The 25,097-nt window shown below is 53.2% G+C and overlaps 9 protein-coding genes across 9 annotated transcripts; 3 read left to right on the forward strand and 6 right to left on the reverse strand.

Annotated features, from left to right (window-relative positions):
* The first annotated feature begins 27 nt into the window (after positions 1-27).
* On the forward strand, positions 28-3,028 carry QC761_705870 (uncharacterized protein). The gene is made up of 4 exons (XM_062882149.1): positions 28-1,284; positions 1,383-1,708; positions 1,767-2,531; positions 2,591-3,028. The coding sequence occupies exons 1-4, from the start codon at positions 1,221-1,223 to the stop codon at positions 2,801-2,803; spliced, it is 1,368 nt and encodes a 455-aa protein (XP_062728155.1). The 5' UTR covers positions 28-1,220; the 3' UTR covers positions 2,804-3,028.
* A 106-nt stretch (positions 3,029-3,134) lies between these two features.
* Positions 3,135-4,220, reverse strand: QC761_705880 (uncharacterized protein; the record flags this gene model as incomplete). The annotated part of the gene is made up of 1 exon (XM_062882150.1): positions 3,135-4,220. The coding sequence occupies one exon, from the start codon at positions 4,218-4,220 to the stop codon at positions 3,135-3,137; it is 1,086 nt and encodes a 361-aa protein (XP_062728156.1).
* Positions 3,629-6,241, forward strand: QC761_705890 (uncharacterized protein). Its single transcript, XM_062882151.1, has 3 exons — positions 3,629-4,974; positions 5,044-5,106; positions 5,177-6,241. Exons 1-3 carry the CDS (start codon positions 4,898-4,900, stop codon positions 5,697-5,699), a joined length of 663 nt encoding a protein of 220 aa, XP_062728157.1. The 5' UTR covers positions 3,629-4,897; the 3' UTR covers positions 5,700-6,241.
* A 336-nt stretch (positions 6,242-6,577) lies between these two features.
* QC761_705900 (uncharacterized protein) lies at positions 6,578-9,574 on the reverse strand. Its single transcript, XM_062882152.1, has 5 exons — positions 8,434-9,574; positions 7,597-8,376; positions 7,495-7,530; positions 6,936-7,051; positions 6,578-6,876 (listed from the first exon to the last, which is right to left on the reverse strand). Exons 2-5 carry the CDS (start codon positions 7,616-7,618, stop codon positions 6,823-6,825), a joined length of 228 nt encoding a protein of 75 aa, XP_062728158.1. The 5' UTR covers positions 7,619-8,376; positions 8,434-9,574; the 3' UTR covers positions 6,578-6,822.
* Positions 9,260-11,731, forward strand: QC761_705920 (uncharacterized protein; the record flags this gene model as incomplete). The annotated part of the gene is made up of 1 exon (XM_062882153.1): positions 9,260-11,731. The coding sequence occupies one exon, from the start codon at positions 9,260-9,262 to the stop codon at positions 11,729-11,731; it is 2,472 nt and encodes an 823-aa protein (XP_062728159.1).
* A 203-nt stretch (positions 11,732-11,934) lies between these two features.
* On the reverse strand, positions 11,935-14,362 carry TIF5 (eukaryotic translation initiation factor 5). Its single transcript, XM_062882154.1, has 2 exons — positions 12,537-14,362; positions 11,935-12,483 (listed from the first exon to the last, which is right to left on the reverse strand). The coding sequence occupies exons 1-2, from the start codon at positions 13,515-13,517 to the stop codon at positions 12,208-12,210; spliced, it is 1,257 nt and encodes a 418-aa protein (XP_062728160.1). The 5' UTR covers positions 13,518-14,362; the 3' UTR covers positions 11,935-12,207.
* Positions 14,363-15,243: 881 nt separating this feature from the next.
* On the reverse strand, positions 15,244-16,065 carry QC761_705935 (uncharacterized protein; the record flags this gene model as incomplete). Its single annotated transcript, XM_062882155.1, has 1 exon — positions 15,244-16,065. The coding sequence occupies one exon, from the start codon at positions 16,063-16,065 to the stop codon at positions 15,244-15,246; it is 822 nt and encodes a 273-aa protein (XP_062728161.1).
* A 1,636-nt stretch (positions 16,066-17,701) lies between these two features.
* Positions 17,702-19,520, reverse strand: QC761_705940 (uncharacterized protein; the record flags this gene model as incomplete). The annotated part of the gene is made up of 2 exons (XM_062882156.1): positions 17,702-18,523; positions 18,552-19,520. 2 exons carry the CDS (start codon positions 19,518-19,520, stop codon positions 17,702-17,704), a joined length of 1,791 nt encoding a protein of 596 aa, XP_062728162.1.
* Positions 19,521-20,199: 679 nt separating this feature from the next.
* On the reverse strand, positions 20,200-24,127 carry QC761_705950 (uncharacterized protein). Its single transcript, XM_062882157.1, has 3 exons — positions 22,731-24,127; positions 21,456-21,828; positions 20,200-21,394 (listed from the first exon to the last, which is right to left on the reverse strand). The coding sequence occupies exons 1-3, from the start codon at positions 23,180-23,182 to the stop codon at positions 20,669-20,671; spliced, it is 1,551 nt and encodes a 516-aa protein (XP_062728163.1). The 5' UTR covers positions 23,183-24,127; the 3' UTR covers positions 20,200-20,668.
* Between the last annotated feature and the right edge of the window lie 970 nt (positions 24,128-25,097).

Raw genomic sequence — 25,097 nt, forward strand, 5'->3', positions numbered from 1 at the left:
GGTTGTAATAGTACCAAACTGATAGCGATGGAGTCTCTCAACAATTCCACTTATTGCACCGTATCCCCGTATCCCCGTATCCCAAGCATCTAGCGCCCACATCCCGAGGCAGTCCGAAGAGAGAGAAGGGGAACGCATGGACGTTCTGGTGGGTTGTGGTCATGTGCCTCTCTGCAGTGCTGCTTGCCCTTGCAAGCCCAGCAAGGCGGCCTGTCAGCCTTGCGGGAATCGTGCCGTCTTTTGGGGCGGAACCATCCAAAATGTTCCGAGATATCCGTGATCCTGGCTGCCTAGACTGTTATACCCTGTCTGAGTGAGCCTAACCTGGCAAAATCACGATGGAAAAGTTGCGAATCTCATCTGCATATCAAGGCCACCCGTCTGTCGCATCCATTTGCTTGTGCTTCCACCATGGGCTGAGTGGTGTCTCGTCAACAAAACGAGCCTCTAACAGATCTTAACGTGACGGTAATCCACAGCAGTTGCGAGATTCCAGGTTGTTTAAAGTCGCCAAGGTCCACTCGGCTATCGCCGAACCAATTGCACGACAACCAACCGATGACTCGGTGAGCTACATACCGTTCTGAGAACTTTTGAAAGCTTGCGGTGAAGTTTGTAGCGTACGATGAATCCCAACAGGGAGGAGGTGCGTATAGTCGGCTAATCGATGAGTCTGAGGACGGCCCCAAACCGGAGTATGTCTATGCATTATTTGCCTTGGCAAAAGTCGACCGTTTTTACAAACTGAATCGAGAAGCGTATCATTCAACACGGAATAAAATGGAGTACCGAAAAGGGGTGTAACTAATCGCGGGATTTGGAGATGCTGTGTTGACATGAGCTTCAAAATGAGCCGTAACAACGATATCCTTGAGAGAGGTATTCACATGACAAAACTGACTTTTTGTAGATATGGCGGCTCTGGGTGGGCATCAAGCGACTGAAGGTTCAAGGTGAGCAAAGGACGCAGGGCCAGGGACGGTGTCTCCGGTGTTCCGTAATCCGTACCTGTGCCCCGCGCCGGTTCCCCACCATACCGTGCCTACCCCACCATCCGCCAACGAGAGCTCCATCTTATCGCCAGGCTGCAGCTAGCTGGCCATCCATCAACTTATCTCTCGTCCAGCCTTGCCTAAACCATCGACATCAACCAGGCCCAGGTATCGCAACATCTTCTCAGCCTTGCGTTCTCGACTCCATTCACAAAACCAGCCTCAAAGATGGCCGACCCTCTGCTGGAGTTCTTCACCCAGATGGACATCCAGGGCGGTGTTGTCGTTCAGGGTAAGTGTGCTCCTCTTCAACGACCGAACCCCGCGATCCATCTCCTATTGCAATATCACCATTACGATCAACAACGGTAACTAATTAGTATGTACTAGATTCCCCCAAATTTGATCTCGATCTCTATATCCAAAACTACCGCGGCCGTACCAGATTCGACCGTCTCCTTCTCATCGGCCGTAGCTCAGTAAAGCTCTGCGTCGAAGCTCTCAGGGCCGCCCTCGCCGAAGCCAAGCGTGGCCGCGACACCCAGCGATACAGAGACGTTTTTGAATACCTTCGCGTAGCTGCTCCCAATGACCCCGATGCCGTCTTTGATAAGAAATGGGTAGACAGGCAGGACGTCGCCAACCATGAAGAGACCCAACGGCTGCTCACCGAGCTAAAGGGATATAAGAACAACCTTGTCAAAGAGAGCATCCGGGTAAGCATCACCAACCCTTCTTTCACGCAAACCATTCTAACCGCATGCCAAACAAAAGATGGGCAACGAAGACCTAGCCAAACATTACGAAGCAATCGGCGACCTCAATGCGGCCTCTGAGCACTACTCCAAAATGCGCCCCGACGTCTCCACGGCGAAGCACGTCATCGACGTCGGCAAGCACCTCGTCCGCGTGGCCATCCAAAGAAGAGAGTGGAGCATGGTCGCGCCCCATCTCGTGAAGATGACGCTCGGGGGGCAGTACCCCGAAGAAGAGCGCAACGCCCAACCGTTCATCCGCGCAGCTTCTGGCATCGCCCTCCTCGGCCAAGAAAAATACTGGGAAGCGGCCCTCTCCTTTCTCGACGCCGACCCAAACGTCCCGCCAAAAGCCTACAATGAACTCGCCAGCCGTAACGACATTGCCGTCTATGGCGGTTTGCTTGCGCTAGCGACAATGGACCGCAAGCAGCTCCAGAGTATGGTGTTGGAGAACCAGAATTTCAGAGTGTTTCTGGAACCGGAGCCGCACATCAGACGGGCGGTGACGATGTTTGTTAATGGGAGGTATTCGGCTTGCATTGAGATTTTGGAGGGGTACAGGACGGATTATCTGCTGGACATCTACCTCCAGAAGCACGTCAGCAAGATTTATGCCAAGATCAGGAGCAAGTGTGTGGTGCAGTATCTGATTCCATTTTCGTGCGTGAGTTTGGACACGCTGGAGAAGGCGTTTGGGAGTCCGGAGAGGCCGATTGAGGAGGAGCTGGCGGTGATGATTGAGGAGGGGGTCTTGGAGGCGAGGATTGATGGGATTGAGAGGGTAAGCTTTACTGCCTTTTTTTTTGGATGGTCATACGGTGTGCTAATGATGAAAAACAGCTCGTCAACACAGTCAAGATTGACCCGAGAGCTCAAATGCAGGCTTCGGCATTGGTTTCTGCCGAGAATTACGAGAAGCAGGCTATTGAGCGGTTGAGAAGGATGGCGATTGCGGCTGCGGATTTAGAGCTGATGCCGACCAAGAAGCAGGGGTTGCATCTCCCGCTTGGTGGTGATATTTCTTTTGGGGATCAGGAGATTGTGATGGGTTGAGACAGACAAGTCAGGGTTAGGGATTATTATGATATGAAACGAAACGGGATAGCATTGATTTTTGAGTTTTGGTTTTTGGCATTGCCCGTTTGCGTATACCGGGTAAAGGGAAAAGGAGTATGGGAATAAGCATAGTAGTTATGAGACATTGAGAATCCACGAGTACAGCACGAAGGCTTAATCCCGGAATCGAACTGAGATCATCTTTTAATTTGTCCTTGCTGATTAGTTTCTCCAAAACTGAGGTTTCTAGTTGTTCCATGTCTATGTTGGGGTATCATTTGTTCTACAGCATTTCCCAACTTCCCACATTGTCCCGTTTTCTTTCTGTCTACCCCATCAACTGCCTAATATCCTCGGGCGGCCACCTCACCTGCGCAAACGTCAAGCACCGCTTGATGCTCTGCAAATACTTTCTCGTCACCTCGCTCCCCATGATATGCCCCCTCTCTCCGTTATGGAGCTTTTCTCTTGCGCTACGTTCGTGGATACCAACCATGGTGACACCAATCGGCCAGGCGGCCTTTCCGATGCTCAGCCGTAGATACCCATCATTGGCATCGACGTATCTCTTTTCCTGGGCGGCCTTGACAATCTCCACGATGGCTTCTAGGATACTCTCGTCTAGGCCCCCCTTTTCGAAAAGCCGGAATAACGGCGCCATATTTTCCTTGGATGACACCATGGCGTTGATTGCTTGCTGGCCGGCAGTGGTGTCGGCGTTGTCTTCTCTTGCGAGCGCGGCTTCCCACTCGCGGAGGATCATGTTGAAGTAAGAGGCCAACTGGCGGTAGAGGTACTTCCTTGCCTTCCTGTCGGTAGCTGGAGGGATCTTGTCCGGTACTTTCATGTCTTTTTCCTCGACAGGGAGGAGTTTGGTAGCGATTGGACCTGCAGAAAGAGACTTTGGTCTGGTAACCTTTCTGTAGCGACGTAACCTTGAAACGTGGGACTCTCCGAACAATATCGCCGGCTGGCCTAGCTCTCGGAGTTTGGATTTGAGTTCATCATCGGGGATGTCGGTGTGGTCTTGTTCGTCATCGGAAGAGGCGTCAGAGTCGGGTTTGGGGGTGGCGGAGGAGTCGTCGTCGGTCTTGGGGGGGAGTTCTGGTAGGCCTAGACGTTTCCGTCGGGCTCGTTCCTCTTCGGCTTCTTTGGCTTCTCTGCGGAGCCGGGATTCCTCGGCGAGTTTCTGGCGTTTCTCCTCGCGGGCTTTGGCTTCCTCGGCGGCTTCCTCCTCGCGCTTGCGTTTGGCGGCTGCTCTGGCGGCTCGTTGTTCTTCGAGGGCCTTTTGCTCGGCTAGGTAGGCTGCTTGGCGTTGGGCTTCGGCTTCACGGCGGGAGATGTACTTTTGGGGTTTTTCCTTTTCTGGTTCTTTCTTGGCTATCTCCTTAGCCATGAGAGAGGCAAAGTCCATGGTGGGTGGTGGGTGGTGTGTTGATGTAGGGTGTTGGTGATGGGTGGAAGCCTTGTGGTGTCTCCTGGGGGTCGGATACCAGGGTCTAGCGAACCGTTGGAAGCCGGGGAAAAGGCTAGAAAGGGTGTGTCACACAGCCAAAACAAGAGGTGAGGTTGGAAATGGCGAGATGAGGTTCCGGGAGCTGCAAGTGTTCGGGGAGTGCTCCGCTAAATAAGGTCGGCCCCAATGTCGTTGCACTAGCGTGATGCGGGAAGAGTGCTGCGCCACGATCTGGACCCACTTTGTTGACGGATCGGCACCGGCAGGCAAGGCAGGTACTGAGGTACTCAACACGGACACACCCTGCTTGTGACAAGAACTTCACGCCCCCTGGGCTGGTTGTGGATGATATCCTCAGTCTCTGTTTCCCAAGGTGGCCCGCGAACCGGGGCAGCCGGGTCGAACATTCAGGCTGGAGTGGAGGAGAGTGAAAGCTTATCTTAGAAGGCGCCTTCCACCACTAGGGAAGCCATTGCCCTGGGGCGTGTAACTTAAAATACGCTTTCCGAAGTCCTCAAAATCATGACAAGTCTTGTTTTCTCTCCCATAAAATTTCTAAACTTGCCCAAATCATCTTGCTACTCGTGCCCCGCGAACAAGGAGCTCTGTAAGCCATCATTGGCAGCCATCTTATCATGTCTTCATCAAATGGAGCCCAGAAACCAATCCACTCCAGAGTGAAACTTTTCTACCGCATCAATGTTCCCCATGAGTATGTCATCTCAAGACTGTGTATTGTGCTTGATACCGGTCAGCAAAGCTAACTGTACCTGTGTGATAGGCCAGAAGAATTTATCCAGGACCCCTTGCCTGCCCATGTTGAGCTTGATATCCCAATGACATGGTATGACGTCGTCCAACTCTGGCCTTATTAGGCTTGCCAGTCAGCTCAGCTAACATTGTACTCTCGACAGCACAGTCAAAGACCTGGCTGATATCATGGAGAAGAACTCGAGAAAAATCTTCCCTTCTCTTTCCGTCGGCACCCGGCTCTGCTTCCGCACTATGGACCGGTCAATTTACAGCACAAAGCCAAAATACCTTCCGTCACCTTACGGCAGTTACGTTATCGGTCGAGGTTACCCAGGCATCGATTTACCCGCACGAGACGAGAATGACCCAGCGAGCCCCAAGCCAAAGCTCCGATGGCTGGATGGCGCTTACATTGTCTGTACCATCTTTCCGCCACTACCCAGCGACGAAGAGGAACTCATTGTACCACCTGCGCTGCCGTATAAGATCAGCAGGCTAGGGTGTGATCAGCCTGGAAAGGGTATCGTAGTAGGGGGTGACCGGACGGCAAATGGAAAGGGAAAAGGGCGTGAAGACGAGGATGAGGATCCCCGTCCGCCGCGCCGCGGCAACACCCGTGTCTCCAAGGGTACGTCAAGGGGACCTACTTCAAGAACGCGGGACAATGATCGCCGAGCTAATTAGGAGTTTGAATCCCGAGAAGATGCCTCGGGGGGTGGAGTCCACGGTCAGAAGAATGGTGTAGGGGGTTCTGTTGATGAGTTGATAGATTCGGAAGTTGATCGGGAGTGGGAGGCCTTGAAACGTCAATTGCAAAACAATCCGGAGCGAGCCCTGGATGGCGTATTGGAGATCACAAGGCGTCTAGCCGCGTGTTTTCCTTCGAATGGATCTGGTACTAAAGCCAGCAGGGCTGGTCCCAAGAAAGGCGAAGGATCTTCCAACAATACAGCCAGATCGAGAGATAAAGGCAAGGAAAAAGAAAAGGGGGATCCCAAGACACCGGAGAGTTGGAAGCCCTATGAATATGACCGTTTCCAGAAGAAGAAATAGCCTGATTGATAAAGGGCCTCTGTTGCGGTATCAAATTCTGTGTTAGAAACCACCGCATCACTACACAGCAGCGTAAATCAATCATAGAGCGACGAAGATCACCATAGAGCACCGGCAGAGATTATATTGTATTTTTAAGATTACGATAGATTAGATACTGGGGGAAAATGAGGAGTGTGTTTTTCTAGCGCACTGTGTGTAGCCCAGGGCCCTATAAATTGTCTCTGAATGTCTATGAACTATCTTCCAGAGGCCTATTGATTATTCTGAAGGCCTGGCACAAGGCTGACGTCGACCAGGTGTGAGACTCTCGCAACGTCACACCTACCTACTTTCACGCAGCAAGTATTGGCCATTTCTAAACCACTGGTTTCACACCCTGGACGAAATCCCATGTTATCTGCATCCAGTTACTTTGCGGTGACAGTTATTTTTGTCCAGTGCGTATTTTTTGGCGCCACCAGCCCTTGCTATCACTATTAGCTGCCTTGAATAACGACGGCATGTGTGGGTCTGTGATGCAGCGAGAGACACGCTTCACTGTGGAAGTGGTAAACTTTTATATATACGGGATTTGTCTGCCTCAGGCAATGATAACATATCCACAGTCACCAAAGCAAAGCACATCATTCTGATCTTGCACCCTAGAAATGGTTCTTTTGTATAACCCCCCCCGATAGCTTGCTTTGTGTCTGTCTCTGACGCCCCCTTCTCATCGAGAAATGTACACTTCCCCTCCGCTGGCCTCCCACGTTTAGCGCTCGGCGATGAGATCTCCCCTGCGCTTTGCTCGGAGGTCCCAGGCGCCCTGACGGAAGAAATGATGTTAGGTTCGTATGAAAGTAAGTGAAAGAGGGGGAAACTAACATCCCACTTCCAGCCGATGTAACCCACGATTCCGGGGATGACAAAGACGTAGAGGGTGGTGAGGAAGCCGGTTCGGGGGGTCCAGCGGAAGTACTTGTAGCGATTGATTTGCATGTCTGTGTGGGAGGTGTTAGAACATGTTTTGATACTGTTTTTCCCACATCCCATGATCCCGAACATGATCGCTGCTCGCTGAATCCGTTGTTTGCTTCGTTTTGGGGGGGTGTAGGGCCGTAGTTCCCCTTCTTGTGTGTCTAAATATCGAACAATATCTCTCTAGTTGTAGACGTTGTTCGTTTCGCATGACCGCCTCGCCTCACTCTGATCGACACTGTCTTCCGCTCAATTTTTCGGCATTGTTCCTCAGATCCGGGAGCTTCGGGTTGTCTTTTCGCATCTCCAGTCTTTTGTCCACAAATCGTTCGTTCCTGCTGTCGGTCTCTCGTTTCACGGTCGGGTCTCGGTCTCGAATATGGGGCTGGCGAAGCAGGCGGTCCACGGCCGTCTATCACATCCAGATCTTCCAACAAGCATAATCAACAGAAACAAGACCACGTACTGTTCAACCGGACAAACGCTGGGTCCATGGCGACCTCTGTTCAGAGCTCCAGTTAGCCTTTCATTCGCACTCCTCGGGAGGGTCACACTGGGGAGAACAAACTGTGATGCTGGAGGCCGGCCATTCTGAAACGTGTTTAGTGGCTTGCGCCGGCTGCTACAACTGGGGAAAAATGGGGTGGTGGTGCGAGGTTTGAAGGTTGTCGTCGGCGACAAGACACGCTCAATCGTCAATTGACGTTCTGGATGCTGGCTGCTGGGCGGCTGGCTTGGCACCCGCCAAGCTGGGGGGAGGCTGCGGGAGAAGAAAAGTGGGGAGCTAGGCTGGGTCACGTGAATGAGTGGTATCTCATTTTGTCTCGCTGTTTCAAGCTGGATGCAATTGGCAGGCAAACGACGTCTCTGAAGGGTCACAGGTAGGAGCTTCAAAATTGAAGCTCGTTGAGCTTTCTTTGAACCCTTCCTTTTCCCCACGTATTCTGTGTTTGGTTGTTCACGGCACAGAGCTTTGGCCAGACCATCACATGCTTTGCTCAGCTCCCCCACCCAAGCTTCAATCTCTTCGAAACCCGGGCACTTGACCGTTGAAATGTTCCATTTGCAATGCAACGGCATTGAGGCTCCACGATGAATTGCTTAATCTTCTGAAAAATGAGGCTTGGTATTGATCCCTTTGTCTCACGATGTGCCACTGGGGCCAAGGCAAGGCTCCGCGTATTCTCGCATGACTTTCCAACCCCCACCACCAATTCCTTCCTGGTTGATCACATCTGCAGGCTTACGACACGACAGGGCCGTCGTGGAACTTTGACTGGAGGTATCATCGGCGATTGCTGGCTCAGCCTCGACGCTATTGGCATCGGAATCTGCCTGCTATCACCACCTAAGGAAATGCGGTCAATGACAATATGCCTGGCCTTTTTGATTGATACTACACTACTTGAGACCAACAAAACACTCCGGGGTTAGTGCCGTGCGGCCTTACACCGGGCTCGGAGGAGGCGCGGGTCCGGCAGAGTCCCAGCGCGGGCGGGGGGGGTTAGCGCCATGACGTCAAATTGCAAAGAAGCAACAGCACAACTCGGACGAAGGGGGAAAGAAGCATTCATCAATCAAAAGATTCTGAAAATAGCACTGACGAAATGATGGGCAAAAAGGAAAGAAGTTGTCAAGTGTTAGGCATCAAAAATACGGGTAGTATCAGACAACGGGGTCCTGCCTGATTGGGTTTTTTGCACCGCCGCGATTATGGGGACTGGGGAGGAAACACATTTGAATGTTCGCTTCCGCTCATGGAACCCATGGTTGCTGCTGCTGCAATGTTCCAGAAATCGAGACAAAGACCCAATGGCCCGGCCAGAACCACGGGGATCGATCTGATCCTTTCAATCCGAGCCATTTACCTAGCCGCATTCAGCCTCTCAGCTTACCATATCACTCAACCCTAAATAACACTGTCTTCGAAACTGGATACTGTAGGGGACGGCTTTTTCCTTTTCTCTCTTTTCTTCCATCATAAACCTCGACACTTTTTTTTTGCTCACCTCTTTTCCTCTCCTGGATTGATTTGTCTCTGACATTGGCAGTTCATCCCCATCTCTCATCGATAGGCACCAGCTTCTATCCAATAGTTCCCATTGTTTATTTTTATCCCAACCTGGACTAACAGCCCCCTGCCAAGCAAAAGGCGCACTCAGCCTTGTTGATGTCGAGCTTGAAGTCCCCTCTTATGCTGAGGCATCTCCCACCACATTTTCACTCACACAATGACTGCCATGGCAGCAGCACCACCGGCTTCGGCATCTTTGGAGACAGATATGGCTCGGATGACTCTTCCGCCAGTCGTGACGGAATTCCCGCCACCACCGGCGCATGAAGAGAATGGAGGACCCGCTTCTTCTTCTTCGGATGGCGCGGAGGACGATGACGACTTTGAAGATGATCAGGCCGACGCCCAATCACTCATGCAGCCGGCTATCAGCCCACTTGCCACGCTTTTTACGTCGCCAAAGACCCCCGCTGCGGAGAGGATGGCGGCTTTTGACCGGATGTCGGGGGGTGGCATTTTTGAGAGGATCGAGGACGACCAGAGGCCGGGGATGGCTTCGCTGGATGGGACTTCGAGCCATGACAAACTACCACCACCACCTCCAAGTCATTCGTCCGAGCCAATGGCTCGGATGGCAGGAGCTGCGGAACCAGCAAGTTCTCAGGCTCCTCCTCAACAACAACCCCCTATTGAGCGTATGCCAACACCATGGCAGGCAGGCCCCAAGCAGTTTCACATCACCGAGCCGGGGAGGTGGTCCTCCATGTCTATGGCCATTAGGAGCCAGTCATCACGACACAAACGCGCATCTTCAGTTAGCGAGAATGCTATGCTGAAGAGACTCTCCAAGGCTCTCCCTTCGATATCGATTCCGTCTGGGTTCATGCCTAGCATCCCCACACCGCCCTTCTTTTCGTCTCACAGCTCCAGCAATAATACCTCACCTCAGAAGGACGAGCGGACGCCGAAAACACCGCAGACTGGTGGGATTCCCGACAGTAGCTCCCAAAGATCTGGCACCCCCAGGACCTCGTCTCTAAGACGAACAACCTCGGACGACTCACTGCTTTATCACACTCTGTCTCGAGTCTCCTCCCTAGGCGACGACACCCGCTTCGCCCACGTCCGCGAGCAAGTCAACGTTCGGATGAAGGCCATCCTCGACAGCTTTGAAGGGCCTTCGTTCAAAATGCCTCAGATGCCCAATTTGTTGAACACGCCCCTTGTTAAGAAGTCAGCCACGGAGCCAATCTCCTCTTCCACCCCTCACCGCTCCGGCTCTTTGTCAACCACCACCACCGCCCCGCAGGATCCCTTGGACAAAGTTCTGGAAACCCTAACAGGCGACATCGTCATCATGGGCGGGTACAGGGGCTCGATCCTCCGCTCTGCCAAAGCGCCCCACCGCCGGCTATGGGTACCAGTCAAAGTCCAGCTCAACATCCGAAAAGTCAAGCTCGAAGTCGGCCTCGAACCCCAAGATGAGCTGGACATGGAGAAGTCGATTTATGCAGATGGGATGCTGAAGAATATCGGCCCAGTGGACATCTCTAAACGACTCTTTAAGCGCTTGAGAGAATGCAAAAACGCGCGAAGCGGAAGGTTGAGAGTTCATGATTATGGCTACGACTGGCGGTTGAGTCCACATTTGCTCTCCAAACGACTGGTCAAGTTCCTGGAGGGTCTCCCCTCCAACCGGGCCGGGACTCCACCGTCGGAGAGGGGGGCGTGGGTGATATCGCACAGCCTGGGCGGGATCATCACCCGTCACGCGGTCAACTCCTCCCCTTCTCTCTTCCGTGGCGTCGTCTATGTCGGCGTCCCGCAACGGTGTATAAACATCCTCGGGCCCCTCCGCAACGGGGACGCGGTGCTGCTCAACGAAAAGATCCTCACGGCGCACGTAAACTTTTCCCTGAGGACAACGTTTGTTTTTTTGCCCGAGGATGGGTTTTGTTTTGTGGATAAGGAGACTGGGAAGGAGCACAGGGTTGACTTCTACGACGTGAACGACTGGGTTCAATACCGGCTTTGCCCGTCAGTTTCCGAAGCTGCGCTGCCGGCGGTGGGGAAGGGGAGCAATGGAACTTTTAGCTCGTTGTTGAACTTGTCAGATTCGTTGGGGAGTTTTCAGCCCTTGAGGAGCAGGAGTAATACGCAGACGAAGCGGGACAGTGGTGTTGCGCTGGCGGGGAAGGATAGGAGTTTGGCGCCGCAGATGGGGTCGTCTGGGGGCGATAACAATCCAGTTGACAGCAACTGTCAGAGCGACAAGGCGAAGAACCTGGCGTATTTGGCGAGGACGCTGGCGGAGATCAAGCAGTTTCGTGCGGAGCTCGCACACAACAAGGCTCACCAACAGAGTAATGCTTACCCTCCTTTGGCAGTCATCTATGCAAAGGACATACCCACCACGTACGGCTGTCGGGTTTCTGGCCGGGAGGGCATCGCGCACGCTGATGCGTACGATGATCTCATGTTCAGGTCTGGGGATGGGGTGGTGCTGGCAAAGGAGGCGATGTTGCCCGAGGGATATGAGGTTGTCAAGGGGGGAAGGGTCTGCACGGATAGGGGGCATATCACCATGCTGGGGGATTTGGCTGGGGTGGGGAGGGCGCTGGAGGCGGTGGTGAGGGGACGACAGAAGGGGATTGGGATGGGGGTGCTGGAGGGGAAAGGGGTTAAATAAAAGAAAGGGAGAAACAGGACAGAAAATGATACCCATTGACTAGACCTATAGCGAAGCGAGACAATTCAAACAAGAATAAACAGGATGAGCAACCACTTGTGCTCACAGAAGGTGGGACAAGTGCATTCACAGATGCAGTATGTTCACCAGACCAAGGTAGCCTGCTTGATCATAGCCTCGGCATTCCCCCAATGTTTGGGTCAGGGGTAAGCTATGTGCTACCAGGGTTGATCAAGACAGTACCAGCACATCACTATCCATACATCACTATTCACACATATCATAATATAAAAGAAAGGCATGTATAACTACCTACTCCAAGTGCCAATCTGAAAGCCATACTAGCAAGTCCTTTTCTGTAGACCATCCTCAAAAAAAGCGTCCCCGGCAAAAACCAACACCATAAAGATCCGCGCTCAACCTATTCTCCCATAACAGCACACTCAAAGAGAGCTAAAACGCTGCACCACAGCCCCTTACTCCTCGTCAGAGTCCTCCTCCGACTCGGCCTCCTCAAGCCACGTCATAAAAGGCTCGGCAGCCTTGCGGATCTTCTTGGAGGTAGAGCCATCGACATACCTCTTGGAAGACTTGGCACCCCACTTCTTCAAAAAGTCCTCAGAGGCGAGATCAAAGTGGTAGTAGAGTTGAAGGATCTTGACAATTTTGTCATAGTGCTCCTTGCCGAGCTCGGCCAAAAGCTTCTCGGTGCCACCGAGGAGAGCCTTCTCATGGCGCTCAGAAGTGATCATCTATATCAGGTTAGCATTCTTCCAAATGAATACCATGTAAACAATACACATACAGTCTTGAGCATGCCTTGGCGCTTGGGAATCTGAGAGAAGATGTTCTCGTTGAAAAGTGTCATGACCAACACAATGAGGGTGCGATGCTTGGCCTCGATGCCGAGCTCCTTGGCCTTGAGGTAGATCTCGACATCATCCACGTTGTCGACACCGCCCTTGGCGTTGGCCTCAGCCTGGATCCAGTCGGCCAGCTGGTCGTAGACGGTGTTGCCACCCTCTCCGTCCTCGTCCTCGTCTTCACCGTTCAGCACGAGCTTCGCCTTGAACTCGTCAGGGAGGACCTGCTGGCGAGCCTTGACAGCTTCCTCGCTCATGTCAACGGCCCACTCAACCTCCTTGTCGGCAACAGGCTTGCTGTCAAGGTTCTGAGCCTCCTTCTTGATCTTGCGAGTCAAAGCATCATCGTCACTAGCAATGTCTATGTCCCCGTTGGGGGAGGGCTGGTCAGAGCCGTTCTCCTCTCCGGAACCGTTGTCCTTGCCACCGTTCTGCTTGGCCTTGCGGGCAGCCTTGCGCTCGGCCTTGTCCTTCTTGGTCTTCTTGGGCACATTCTTGAGAATGAAACCGCTCAACTTGAGGCGCAAATCGACATCGGTGCGCTGGCCGCAAGCCTTGCAGTCGAGCGTGATGTGCCCGTCCTTGATATGGACATCCGTTTCGGGATTCTTGCACTTCTTGCAGAGGACAAACTTGGAGATGAAGCCATCAAGAAGCTCTTGGAGCTTGTTAGCCTCGTGAGCACCGTTGATGATCCAGCGGTCGTCGGCGGGATCAATGTTGGTCTGGGCACCCAGCTCGAAACCGAAGTACTTGATGAGGTAAGAGCCGGGGCGGGCCAGAGACTGAGCAACGCTGCTCAGGTTGACAACAACGGTCTTGATGCCGTTACCCTTGCCTTCGATCTTGGTCTGAATACGCTCCATCTTGTAGCGATAGAAATTGTCGGAGACATCGCGACGGACGTTGACGAGAGCAGCCATGATTGCGCTGTTGATGATTTTTTTTTTCGGTGAAAAGACTGAGCTGATGGGCTAGTGACGAGAGAGGTCGTACTGGCGAAGGACAGACAAGCAGATATCGAGTGCTGGCGCGGGTTTGTTGGGGGTTAACGGTGTCAGTAAGACGTAGGGTGAGGACTGGACATGTGGTGATGCTGGTGATGATGCTCAAACATGGGCAGAGAGTCAACCGTCGGAACTAGTGTTGGGACTACAAGGTTTCGGCGCTATGCGAAACGGATGCAGCTTTGGGGGGAAGTGTCGAGAGACGGAGTCCTTGTCGTGCTGATACATAAACAACGCTGTGCTGCGTGTCTTGGTTATGTGTGTGGTCGTTGATGTCGCGGGGACGAGAGCGGCCTTCGTGGTGGTGGTAGTGGAAGAGGTGAAGTGAAGTGGGTTTGGTTGATGGCGGATCAGCAAAAGAGCAGATGCGAAATTTTTGACCTGGCGCTGGGTCCTGGGATGATGGATGCTGGCTGAGCGGGGAGTGGATCTGCCCTGCGACAGTGAATATTTTTGTTATAAGAGTAAGTCCCTGCTCCGGCAGCTTGGCTGGTAACAGATGAAGAGAAGAGAGTTGCCCGTACCTCTTGCGGTTGTTTATTCGTCGATGGGGGAGAAAGAAAGAAAAAGATTTTTGCGACAAGCGGGCAGAGGTCAAATTATAGAACCCCATACAAAAAATTAAGGTTCCAGGCACCTGCCCACTGGCCACCAGGCAAACCAAGGCCACGCAGGAAAGGTCTGTGGTGGAGTGGATCGCCCCCCGCTAAGCGCATCTTTGGCTACCTAAACTTCATCACCCGCGAATCTCATGAACTCAAACCCCGCCTTCCTCTGCTGACTTGCCCCGCTCCTTCTACTGGCCTTCTGTTTCTGGGCCGAGTTGCAGGCGGCAAAGCAACCGAACACGTTCTTTTGATTTTTCTTCGTATTGTGCGTGTTTGTGTGCCATGTGCGTGGATTTTTCCAGGCTTTCTTCAAAGAAGCCCTTTGCCCCCCTCCAAGCAGCCCGCCCTTTCCCCCACTTCCTGCCGGACTCAGGCTTGACAAACACAACCGAAACACGGGAGGCGGCCTGTATTTCGATGCCCAACACTCTGCCTGCTTACGGTGCAATCTGGATTTGTGCGGCAATTGTTCACTCTGCTTGGTTATCAGGTATCAAACAGCTCTTCCACGTGACAGGTAAAAAAAAGCCTTGGTAGCTTTTCACATGGCACAGCTTTGGCGTGCCACCGTCTCCAATATAAATTTGGCCACCGGTAATATGGTACGATGCATTTGGCCGGCTGTCCGGACGTACCGCGGGCCGTTGAATTTTATCAGATCGGTCTATCAAGGTTTACCCAGCCCCCGGTATGTTTAATATGGCAGTGTTGTCTTACATGACAACATTGTCGACTGCCAGGCGATTGGCCATTCAAGCAGAGCCGCACGCTGAAGAGTCTGACAGAAAGGCAATATCAGAGCCAGACCGGTCCAAGATATCATTTTATTAAAGAATCACAAACAGACATTTGGGTTTCAGCTTTGTATCCCCTCCATCATACACTGCCCGTGTATCATTCTGACCAACCCCCCTTTCTGATCTCTCACTCCATACAACGCCAACCCACAAATACATATACTAAAACAAAGTTCAATGACCAAGAAAGACAATAAAATTAGCGAGGGTATTTTGTATCTCACTCCCCAAAATCAACTACCTCCAAAACATCATTCCAATACCAATCACCGTCCCCATCACCCAACCCAAGTTGCTCCTCTCCTTCAAAGACTCCCCAGCATTAACAGCCAAAACAGTATCAAACGGGCTTCCTCCTCCCCCTCCCGGAACCACCACAACATTCTCTTCATCACCATCCCCCGTCTCAGCCGGTGCCTCCTCACTACTAGTAGCACTAGGCTCAGCACTCTGCACAAAAGTCGGGATAATCGTCGGCAACGACGTAGTGGTGTCATCCCCTCTAACAGCCTCGCTCGTCGTCGTTGTCGTCGTCGTCGTCTCCACCACCGCACTCGAGCTCGTAGGAGTACGAACTGTAGTAAACGTCAATATCTCATCCCCTTGCGCCTCGCTCCTCGTCACCGTCGTCTCCTTCACTATCGTGCTGCTCGTGCTAGCCGTCGGCCGAATAGTGGAAGTAACAACAGTACCTTGCCCCGGCGCCCGACACAGCGCCTGACCCAACCCGCCCTGCAGCGCCAGCCACAACCACGACCCCCTGGTGACAGCCACATCGGAGCATCTCTCCCTCAGCGAGTCCTCCTTATCTCGAATACCCCGCCGGCAGGCAATCGTGCATTGCCCTTGTGCAATGTCGAATTTTCGGCAGTTGAGTATGGGCGCATTGTAGGACAAGATGCACGAGATTGGGATGGCGAGCGAGGGTATTAGTTGGAGGTCCGAGAGGGAAAGAAAGCTGGCCGACGTGATTGAGGAGGTGTCGTCTTGGGCGGTGGATAATGAGGATAGTGATAAGATGGTGAGGAGGAGATGCGGTATTCTGTTGTGGTTGAACATTGTGTTTGGTGTGGTGAGCTGCTGATATGATTCAAGAAGGACGAGAAGACCCAAAGTAAAAAGTCAAGCAAAGGTGAGTGAGTGGGTTTGATCGTGTGTCCCCCCAGGAAAAAGCCGAAACTGGATCTGCTTCAATGGCGGTAGATCCGATCAGTTCGACTGTCAATGCGGCTGAACAACCGTCCGTCCTGCCGGACACAGCACTCGATTCGAGGTTTTTCCTTATCGTCGGTCGTCTCGTGATGGTGGGGTGGTTTTCTTCTCGTTGCTTTATGCCGCCTGTGTCTGGTATGCATTCGAGGTGGTGATGAGGATCCAGCAGATAAACCCCAGCCGTCGCGCACTCGAAGATGAACAACAATTAAACCCAAAGCCACCTCTCAACAAAAGGCCTCCAGTCCTGGCAGTGCCTCGCAAGTGGCAAAAGAAAGAAGAGACGCACTGTAAGTCGGTGAAGGTCAAATGGCTGGGTCAATGAGGTCAGACCAAAGAGGCCCGAGTCGATCTTTATGGTGTTGATATGGTCGCTCCTGCTCTTATTGTTGTACCACACTCCTTCCCGTTCAAGCCGAAAAAAATTACCAACAAACGGCAAGAACAGATCAAACAGAAGAGAAAAGAAAGAAAGATCGAAGCACAGCTTCCTCAAGTCGAAAAGAATTGGAAAAAACCAGTTTGCGCCCTCTTCACCAACGGGTGTGGAATGGGGAGAGACAAACAGACAAGAAGGAAGAGAAGGTTGGGTTGGGTGTTGGAAAAGACTTCCCCGGGCCGATCGACGAGCCTTTACCTTACCACCACAGGGCAAACACAGCATTCCAGGCGGAACGTAGGTAGACAGGCGTCCATGTCGCCCATATATTCCACCACCACCACCACCACCTGGACCCAACCATCCCTCCCCCCCAGTCCAGTCCTATCAACCTCACCATCCCACCATCCCATTCCATTGGCTCCCACCCTCCTCTCTCGAAGAAAAAAAGGGCTGGATCAAAATGATGAACAGATTCTGAGACAAGGGTTCTTCCTTGACCGTTCGCACCATCCGCTCGCTTCCCTCTCTCCCTCTCCCACGCTTTTGGGTTACACCACCCTCCAGCCAATCACCTCCCCATGAAGTGTGTGCTTGGGCGCCAAAAAGCGTTGAAACGAAACAGAGCTCGCGTTTGAGAGGCTGCCCCTTTGCTACCCCTGATGCGGCTCTGATTGGTTGCTTCAGAATTGGGCTTGGCGATGGTAGGTTGTGCGATGGTACACAATGGTTGGAGTGGCGCTCGGACCATCAAGGGGTTGGATATCTGTGCCACCGCTCATGATAGTACCCCTGAGCCAAGGACGATGTTGACTAAAAGGCGGGTGAGCTTTTTTTGTAGGTGTAACTTGTGTTGTTGTTGTATTATCATATTTGCTCTCTAGACACCAGCGTTGTAGCCCAGCCTAGCCTTGTAAATCTGTATTGTGTATCTCAACATTCATCGTTGAGATGCCGTCGCTCTTGTGATGCCACATGTTATACACCCGAATCCATATCAAATCCAAACCCTGTGAACTCCCTATATCCATGCTCCATACCCCATATCCCAAACATAAACGCTCAACAATATCATAGTATACAATCCCGCTCCCATAGATGAAATCACGACCTCTTCTGCCCCATCTCCTCCCCCGCAAAATCATCCCACTCCTCCCCCAACTCCCCCAGCCCACCACCACCACTCACCCGTCTCCCAACCCAAATACCCCCAGCAGTCAACCCGCTCGCAACCAAAAACCACCCCTCAAACCACCGATCCACAAACGCCGGCTCCAGCGCGCTCTCCAACGCATCCCCCACCGACCTGCCCACCTCCTTCGGCAAACTACTCCTCAGCAACAACGCCGCCGAAATCACATACGTCGCCGCGATCTGCCCTATCAGCAACGCCAAGTTCGCTTGGGCTTGATACAGCACCCCCGGAATCCACTTCGTAAACAACCTAAACGTCTGCAGGACCGAATTCGCGCTCGCCGCCAGTATGACACCCGACAACAAAAAAGAGATCTGACGCGCCCAGGCGAGTTGATCCAGTTTCGGGTCCCAATGTTTTGCCAGCAGGCCCAGAAACCGGGAAATCGGGTCCGACGACGAGAAAGAAGGCGAGTAAAGCGACGACGGGTAAGAACTCAGGTTCCGTTTGAGCGTGGTAAGAACTGTAGCAAGAATGCGATACACGCAATACCCCGCAAAAACATACTGCGGCACCGCCAACACCCTCCCCACCACCGTCCCATCCCTCGCGTGAGCCTTCTGCCGTGCCTTCAGCTGCGCCAGACTCCCCGCCAGATTCGCCTCCATAGTCTCCAGACCCGAGATTTCCATTTGTAGGGCTTTAATCTCTGCTTGTTCAGCACTCGTCCCCATTCCCCCAGTCACAGCCTTGATCCCGCCCAAGACCTTCCCCATGATGCCATTTGATCCCTGGTGATGTTGTTGCTGCCCCCCCCACCCCCTCCGCCATCTGCGCCTTCCGCTGCAGACTCCTCAACCGATGTTTCTTCGTAACCAGCAACTCACTCGTCGCATCCAAACCAGCTTGCTTCCTCGCAATATCCGTATCCGTAATCGGCCGCCGTTTATACGCCCGGTTATCACTAAAGATATGCCACGGGCTGCTCACGCTCGCAAACCCCGACAGCAGCGCCATGCTCAATATACCAATAACCCCTATCCTTTCCAAACACGCCCTCGACAGTCCACCACCACTCTCCCCCCCTCCTGGCATCCCACCATCAACCCTGGTCCTCTGAACCACACCCGTAATCCGCCCCATCCACCCCCCAGCTTCCCCAGCATCCCCAGTCCCCCCCCCCACAACCCTCCCCAACCACCAAAAACAAACCAGCCACCCCCCAAAAACCCCCATCTGCAACCCCCAAGCAACCCTACTCCTCTTCCCCCTCCCATCCCTCCCCAACCGCAACCCCAACCCCCCCCCCCCAACAACAGATTGTACCTCCAGAAATGGTATAACCCCCACCAGCAAAACCAACAAAGTCGGAACAGTAACCCTCAACCCCACCGTCCTCGCCGTTGGTATCGCCTCTGCCACCTCAGCTAGTATCAGTTCCGCCAGCACCGCGCTCAACCCTAGTGTCCCAGCAAAAGTGTAGGCGGCGATTTTCCGCCGGGGCGACTTGCTCGCGTGCTCCTCGTGCGCTTGACGTAGCGACAAGGGCGCAGACGCAGGAAGGAAGTGGTCTTCCCCGTCGGAGATGCCTGATGAAGCTGAGGAGGAGACGCGAGACTGGAGGGAGGCGAGGTGGGGGAAGAGTTTGGTTAGGGAGATGGAGAAGACGAGGAAGAAGGTGAGGAGGAAGGGGGTTAGGGCGAGGAGGGTGGGGATGCTGAAGGTGGAGGGGAGGCAGGAGGTGGAGGTGGAGGTGCAGGTGGTGTCGGAGTCGGAGTCGGGGGGCATTCTTGCTCTGGTGGTGACGGTCGCAAGGATGAAATAGAAGGTTGATTTGCGTTGAAAAGTTTTGGTTGTTGTTTAAGGGTATGTTTAATCGCCTGCTACGGCACTCTCGGATTTGGCTTTCGGATTCGGTGGACCAGGCAGGCAGGCCTTGTTTGTTCGATCGTCGTGGCCGTGGTGATAATCAATCAACCAATCTGTCTATCCCAATTATCCGCTCGTGATCGTGTGTCGTGTTTGCACTTGCGACTACCTCTGCGCTGCTACTACTCCTGGTGCTCGGGCTGGCGGCGCTGGTGGTAGTGGTGGTTTGCGACAAGACACAAATGACCAGAGCATTATACCATATCCCGTTCTACTTCCGAAATTTATGTGTCAACTCAAACCCTTGCTGGTGTGTCGTTGGGCAAAAAAAAAAAAAAGGATCGGAATTCTGGTACACACTCCTTGTATGTAAAAAGCTGAAGCTCGTTTGTGTCGTCGTCGGCGGAACGTTTGCACAGGAACGAAAAGCGATGGGCATGACGAACGAGAATGGGCGCGTCTAGTTCAATGGCCGGCTGGGGACCCCGGATTTTTTGTAAGGGAGCTTGGACCATTCCCCGCCATCCACCCATCCATCAGCCTCACTGCTCTTGGCTGCCTTTCAAACGTGAGACTTGCCCGATGCGTAAAGACACGTGGACGTTCTCAAACAGAAACAACAACCAAGAGAGAGAAAAGATGAATAGCTATTATATATACACCAGGACCTAGAGGATCGCTGGAGTTCTGCCAGCCCATTGAGAGTAATATACAAGTTTACGGATACAGTTAAAGCGCTTCTCTCTTCCTGCTTTGGACATCCCATCCATCAAGCACCCACCCCTTCTCCCCAATATCTCACTGTGTACTTTCTATAACGCATCTCAACTCCCCAACTTCCCTCCACTCATCTCGTGTAGAAGTGCCAAAGCCTTAGGTAGAACAAATTTCCGCTACTGTCATGTTTTGTTGGAGCCCAATCCAGACCTGAAGTTTTGATTCGAAAGAGAAGAAAAACAGCCTCTCCCGTTTCCTTATTCAGTTTCAATTGCGCCCCAACACCTTGCCGTGTGATAAAAGCCAAAATCCACCCAAAAAGAGAGAAAGAAAAACGAACGAAATCAATATCATCCACTGGTCCTATCCTGGGACTCATCGTCGTCGTCTTCTTCATCTACCTTTGTAGACTTCAATAAAGCCGCAGCCTCGCCTACTTCCATATCGTGTAGTCGTTTCTTCTGCTCCTGTTCCTTGATGATTTCTGTCTGCTTTCGCGCCCCATTCAAGTGCGGCGTTGACGAGACAGCCTCCACCTCGAAGTCGTCGTCATCGTCCCCGCTATCATCATTGTTATCGTCGTCCTCATTGTCGTCGTTGTCACTTTCGTTGACCGGTGCTGCTGGGCTTGGTGAAATCGACGCAGTTCCGGCAGACGAAGGGGTGGCTAGCGCCGACGGGGATGATCGGCGAGAGTTGGACCCCTTGGGGTTGTACGGCTTTATCGTGGGGTCGAACCTGGCCGGCAGGCCAATGGCTGCTGCCACCCGGTGGGCTTCCTCGTCGGCCGAGATGGCCTTCTCCAGCTCGTAGATACTGCTCGTCTCGCTATCCGCCTCGTGTTTTCCAGAGTTATAAGCCAGCATCTGCGCATAGCTCTGTCGACTCGGGTCGTGGGACCGCTTCTCCTTCTTCTTGGCTCGTTTTTCATCGGGCCTAACCACCACAACCGGAATAGGGATGTACTGAAGGCAGTATTTGGAGAAAGAGTTGCGCGTATTGACCAGACCCTGAATACCACCCATCGAGCGGCCCTTGGTGCCAACCACCAACATGGAGGGGTTGTACATGCTAAGCTGGGGGGGTTTAGGTTAGCATTCGTGCCCGCACCGTGGGAAGAAAAACATGTATACGTACTAGCTGCTGGAAAGTGTCGTGGAGCTTGCCTACAGCATATTCGAGGACCAGTTTGATGGCCCTGTTGTGTTCGTTCTTTTCCTGAATCGATTGGAGTAGCTTTTCCGCGTCTTCCTTGTAGTTCTTGTCGACCCGAAAGGGGGTTTCCACCACCCTCACACAGATCACCTCATCGCCGTCGTCCACCATGTTGGTGAGCAACCAGACCAGCGCATAGTCGGAATAGGAGTGCTCATCAAGGCCAACCATAAAGGTGCGGGACCGGCGTGATGCTTGGTAGCCGTCATGTTTGGCGTGAAGTGTCAATGACGCTGGATTGTTCTTTGTCGCTTCGCCGACCGGAAGGTTGTCAAAACCGACATGCGATCGAAATCTGTGGGGCGCAGGGCTTTCTGTTAGCATCGCCATGAGACGTTGGGTGTCTTCTCAGCCAGACAATTGGTAAGAAAAGTGGCCAGGAAACCAGTCCGGAGTAAGAAGGATAATGGTGCAACCGGGGGCAACTAAAAGGGCAAATAGGTGCAGGGATGACGGAGGCAACATATATCGTCGAATAAGGCCACTGGGCTTCTAGGAGGCTCGACAGGAACAAGCTTAGTACCGTTAAGTATCTGGAGGGCCGGGGAAGGGAGAATGACGCAGGGAAAACGTGACGCATGTACATCACAGCCACAGCCCAGAAAAACACATGCGCAAAAGTGAGAAGAGAGAGAATGGCAGACCCCTCACTTGACACGCTGCTCGGCTAACGGGATCTGGGCTGGAGGCATGACATCTGTCGAGCGAGCCCGCCGTCTAGCGAGTGATTTGGTGGGGTGGCGGGGTTCTAGTGGTTGACTTTGAGGTGGGCTTCATCCATCGGCGCCTTTTTTTTCCATGATAGTCTGCTGAGCGATGATGCGAGCCAAGTATCCCCAAGAAAATTGCGCCCGCGGCTTGCTGCTGGTATAACCTCCCGTTTGTCCTGCCACCACGCACCGAACCAGCTCGCCAGCATCATCATGATCAGCGTATTCTTCTCTCCTTGTGCCACGCGATATCCTCCAGACGACGTTTGGTAATGGGATCAGAGGTTCACACACAGCTCCAAGGCCGGGGGATATGCAATCATCCGGAAACAAGAGCTATCCCCGTCCAAAAAAAGGACCACTTGGACCCATGTGCACAAGCAAAGGTTGCGCGTGTACCTCGACTCAGCCGAACGGATCGATCTGCACCACACCGAAATGGGGGTCGGAAGGGGTCAGGTACACATGCAGGTAGGGTCAGACTTACTTCACAGGTTCGGGCGACGCCTCCCGGAGTCTCGTTTTTATATCGGTTTTCCGGTGCGCGCCTTGCGGGAGGCTTGGATTTCGAGGAGGGCGGAATGTGACAGAGGCCGTCGAGGATTTTCTAGATGCGACGCCCGGCCGGTTGCTGCTAGCATTCGAGGCTTGTCGCAAATCATCCACACCGTCCTCTGCTGAGTTGGACGACGACGTAAAGGTATTGGTACTAGCGCCCGATGACGCCGTCACCAGTGGTGGGAACGGTATGGTTGCGCCGGGCGATGTCTGAGGAGACTGCGGGGGGCTTATGTTGGCGGCGAAATAGTCGGTGGGAGCTTTAGAGGTGGTGGTAGTGGTTGTGGTTGTGCGCGGCGAGACATCCGAGTCGGGGCTCTTCGCCGCCTTGGAGGAGGAGATCAATCCGGCAACATTTTTTTTGAATGTTTTACCGGCCATCGTAGGTCGGATATGTGTGTGTGGGAGAGTCAGGGTAGACAGGTGCTATGCCAGTGCTTGAGCGGCCTCACGGAGAGGCCAGCAGAGGCTATCCAACAACAACAACTTGCATAGAGCTGTTGGAAAACTCGGTTGGTGAGATGTTCCCACTTGGACTGGTGCTGCTGACGGCACCAGGCAAGCAACGGGAACTTGCTTCCAGGAGGTGGTGAAGAAGGTGCTTGCTCGGTGAGCTTCGTCGCAAATGGCGTCGAGTTGATTTGTTGCGATTTTAAACTGTGGCTACTGGGTCTCGTCCCGGCAAAGGTTTTGACAATGGATGTGTGTTATGCTGAACTTGCTGATGGATGAGAATATGAACAATTTGAATGTATGTCGATGTTGCCTGTTGGAGGGGGAAAGCTCTCTCAGATGGTTCGCAAACGGAAACTGCACTGGTTCAAGCAGAGCTAGGTGGTCGAGCAGGTGGGGCACTGGAGGGTACTTTGAGGAGTCTCGGTCGTTCTGCTTCTCTTGTCACGCAGCCACACGATACTCACTCGGTACCGTGATGCAATGTATGCAACGGTTTTATGTGGAGCAGTAAAAGGAGATGGCACGAGGCGGGCGAGGTTTGGGAAGGAAGAAAAGGGAATGTCAGAAGAGGCCAAGCTGTGGATGGCACCCTAGTGGTTAGATATCTGATCCCGTCTTAAGAGCGTGAGAGCCAGACAGAGCCGGACCCCAAGTCACCACCGCTTCCATTTTTTTCTTTTGTCTTGGCGGGTGGGCTGTTTCCTGGCTGTCCAATCTGACAAGGGTATGAAGGGTCCAGGAAGTGCCAGGGAAGGGAAGTCGGTACGGCATGGAGAGGCAAGACCGTTAATCTTGCTAGCGGCCTTGCGTTGTCCATCACGGTGCAGCTTTGGTGCAGCTTTGATAAATCTGGATCACCAGACGGCTATTCGGCCACCCTGTCCCTAGCCAAGCTGGTCTAGCACTGTCCCGGTAGCGTCGAGACTACCACGGCCTGGACCTGGACCTTGACGCGGGGCACTGCGAGTGACGCACATCCGCCAGTCTGAATAGCAGCGGCCAGTCCCGAGAGCCGATCACTGACCTCCAATTCTGTCATCCAAGTCTCTCCCAAGAAGCTTCGGACAACGGGCAACCTGGAACACCTCGAGTCCTGTAACACATCCGCACCTGTTGTGCGGCGAAACACAACAGGACCAAGCTTTCTCGACCGGCCAGGCGATAGAGCCTTGGCAGCCCGTAGCTCAGGTCTGGCACAACACGTCGTCGTCTTTGCCTCTTGTCTCTTGTTGCTCGTCTCACTGGTCTCGTCTCGGGTGGGTGAACAACGAAGGATCCCATTCGGTGACCACTCCTGGGAGCTCCCGGTCTCAATAAAACGCACCTTTACAGGTCACATGAGCCCTTGACATCCCGGGGTAGATGTGGTATGTAGAGATGGATCTAGCACCATCTGCGCAATACCACATGGTACTGCTCCCGTTGGACTCCCATCTCCCGCTACTCTGCCGCCGACACTATTACTACCTCCACGCTGGACTACCGACCGCTGCCGCCCCCACCACCACCACCAATGGCCACTGCCATCAACATCATCACCATCGTCGGCAAGCTGCCTTGCTCGGATGTGCCTTTACACCATCTACCACCCGCCCTACTCCCGCTACAGATTGGCCTTGCAGAAACAAAGACGGCAGCAACGGCAGATGACCCCACCACTGATGGCAGCGGGCGGTCCTTGGGTTGTCTTGGGAAGTCTTGGAACGAAGGTCCAGCTTCTGCCGCCAAGGTGCTAATCAGTGGGGCTGCCGTCAGCGAGGTCTTGTGAGGGCAAGCCACCGTCCCCCGGAACCGTCCCCGTAGGTTTACCGGTAGAGTCACTTCCCTTCTCTACAGATAC

Source organism: Podospora bellae-mahoneyi, chromosome 7, assembly GCF_035222275.1.
Source record: "Podospora bellae-mahoneyi strain CBS 112042 chromosome 7, whole genome shotgun sequence".
In the NCBI taxonomy this organism is placed as follows: Eukaryota; Fungi; Ascomycota; class Sordariomycetes; order Sordariales; family Podosporaceae; genus Podospora; species Podospora bellae-mahoneyi.

Excerpts from the sequence above, each read along its gene's own strand:
- QC761_705870 (XM_062882149.1), top strand. The coding sequence starts at position 1,221 with ATGGCCGACCCTCTGCTGGAGTTCTTCACCCAGATGGACATCCAGGGC. Across the intron at positions 1,285-1,382 it reads GGGCGGTGTTGTCGTTCAGG|ATTCCCCCAAATTTGATCTC; the intron begins GTAAGTGTGCTC and ends AGTATGTACTAG. Across the intron at positions 2,532-2,590 it reads GGATTGATGGGATTGAGAGG|CTCGTCAACACAGTCAAGAT; the intron begins GTAAGCTTTACT and ends GATGAAAAACAG.
- QC761_705890 (XM_062882151.1), top strand. The coding sequence starts at position 4,898 with ATGTCTTCATCAAATGGAGCCCAGAAACCAATCCACTCCAGAGTGAAA. Across the intron at positions 4,975-5,043 it reads CGCATCAATGTTCCCCATGA|GCCAGAAGAATTTATCCAGG; the intron begins GTATGTCATCTC and ends CCTGTGTGATAG. Across the intron at positions 5,107-5,176 it reads CTTGATATCCCAATGACATG|CACAGTCAAAGACCTGGCTG; the intron begins GTATGACGTCGT and ends TACTCTCGACAG.
- QC761_705900 (XM_062882152.1), bottom strand. The coding sequence starts at position 7,618 with ATGGCCGGCCTCCAGCATCACA. Across the intron at positions 7,531-7,596 it reads GGCCGGCCTCCAGCATCACA|AGGTCGCCATGGACCCAGCG; the intron begins GTTTGTTCTCCC and ends AGCTCTGAACAG. Across the intron at positions 6,877-6,935 it reads ACATCGGCTGGAAGTGGGAT|GGCGCCTGGGACCTCCGAGC; the intron begins GTTAGTTTCCCC and ends TTCTTCCGTCAG.
- TIF5 (XM_062882154.1), bottom strand. The coding sequence starts at position 13,517 with ATGGCTGCTCTCGTCAACGTCCGTCGCGATGTCTCCGACAATTTCTAT. Across the intron at positions 12,484-12,536 it reads GCCAAGGCATGCTCAAGACT|ATGATCACTTCTGAGCGCCA; the intron begins GTATGTGTATTG and ends AACCTGATATAG.
- QC761_705950 (XM_062882157.1), bottom strand. The coding sequence starts at position 23,182 with ATGGCCGGTAAAACATTCAAAAAAAATGTTGCCGGATTGATCTCCTCC. Across the intron at positions 21,829-22,730 it reads GCGTCGCCCGAACCTGTGAA|ATTTCGATCGCATGTCGGTT; the intron begins GTAAGTCTGACC and ends TGCGCCCCACAG. Across the intron at positions 21,395-21,455 it reads ACGACACTTTCCAGCAGCTA|CTTAGCATGTACAACCCCTC; the intron begins GTACGTATACAT and ends AAACCCCCCCAG.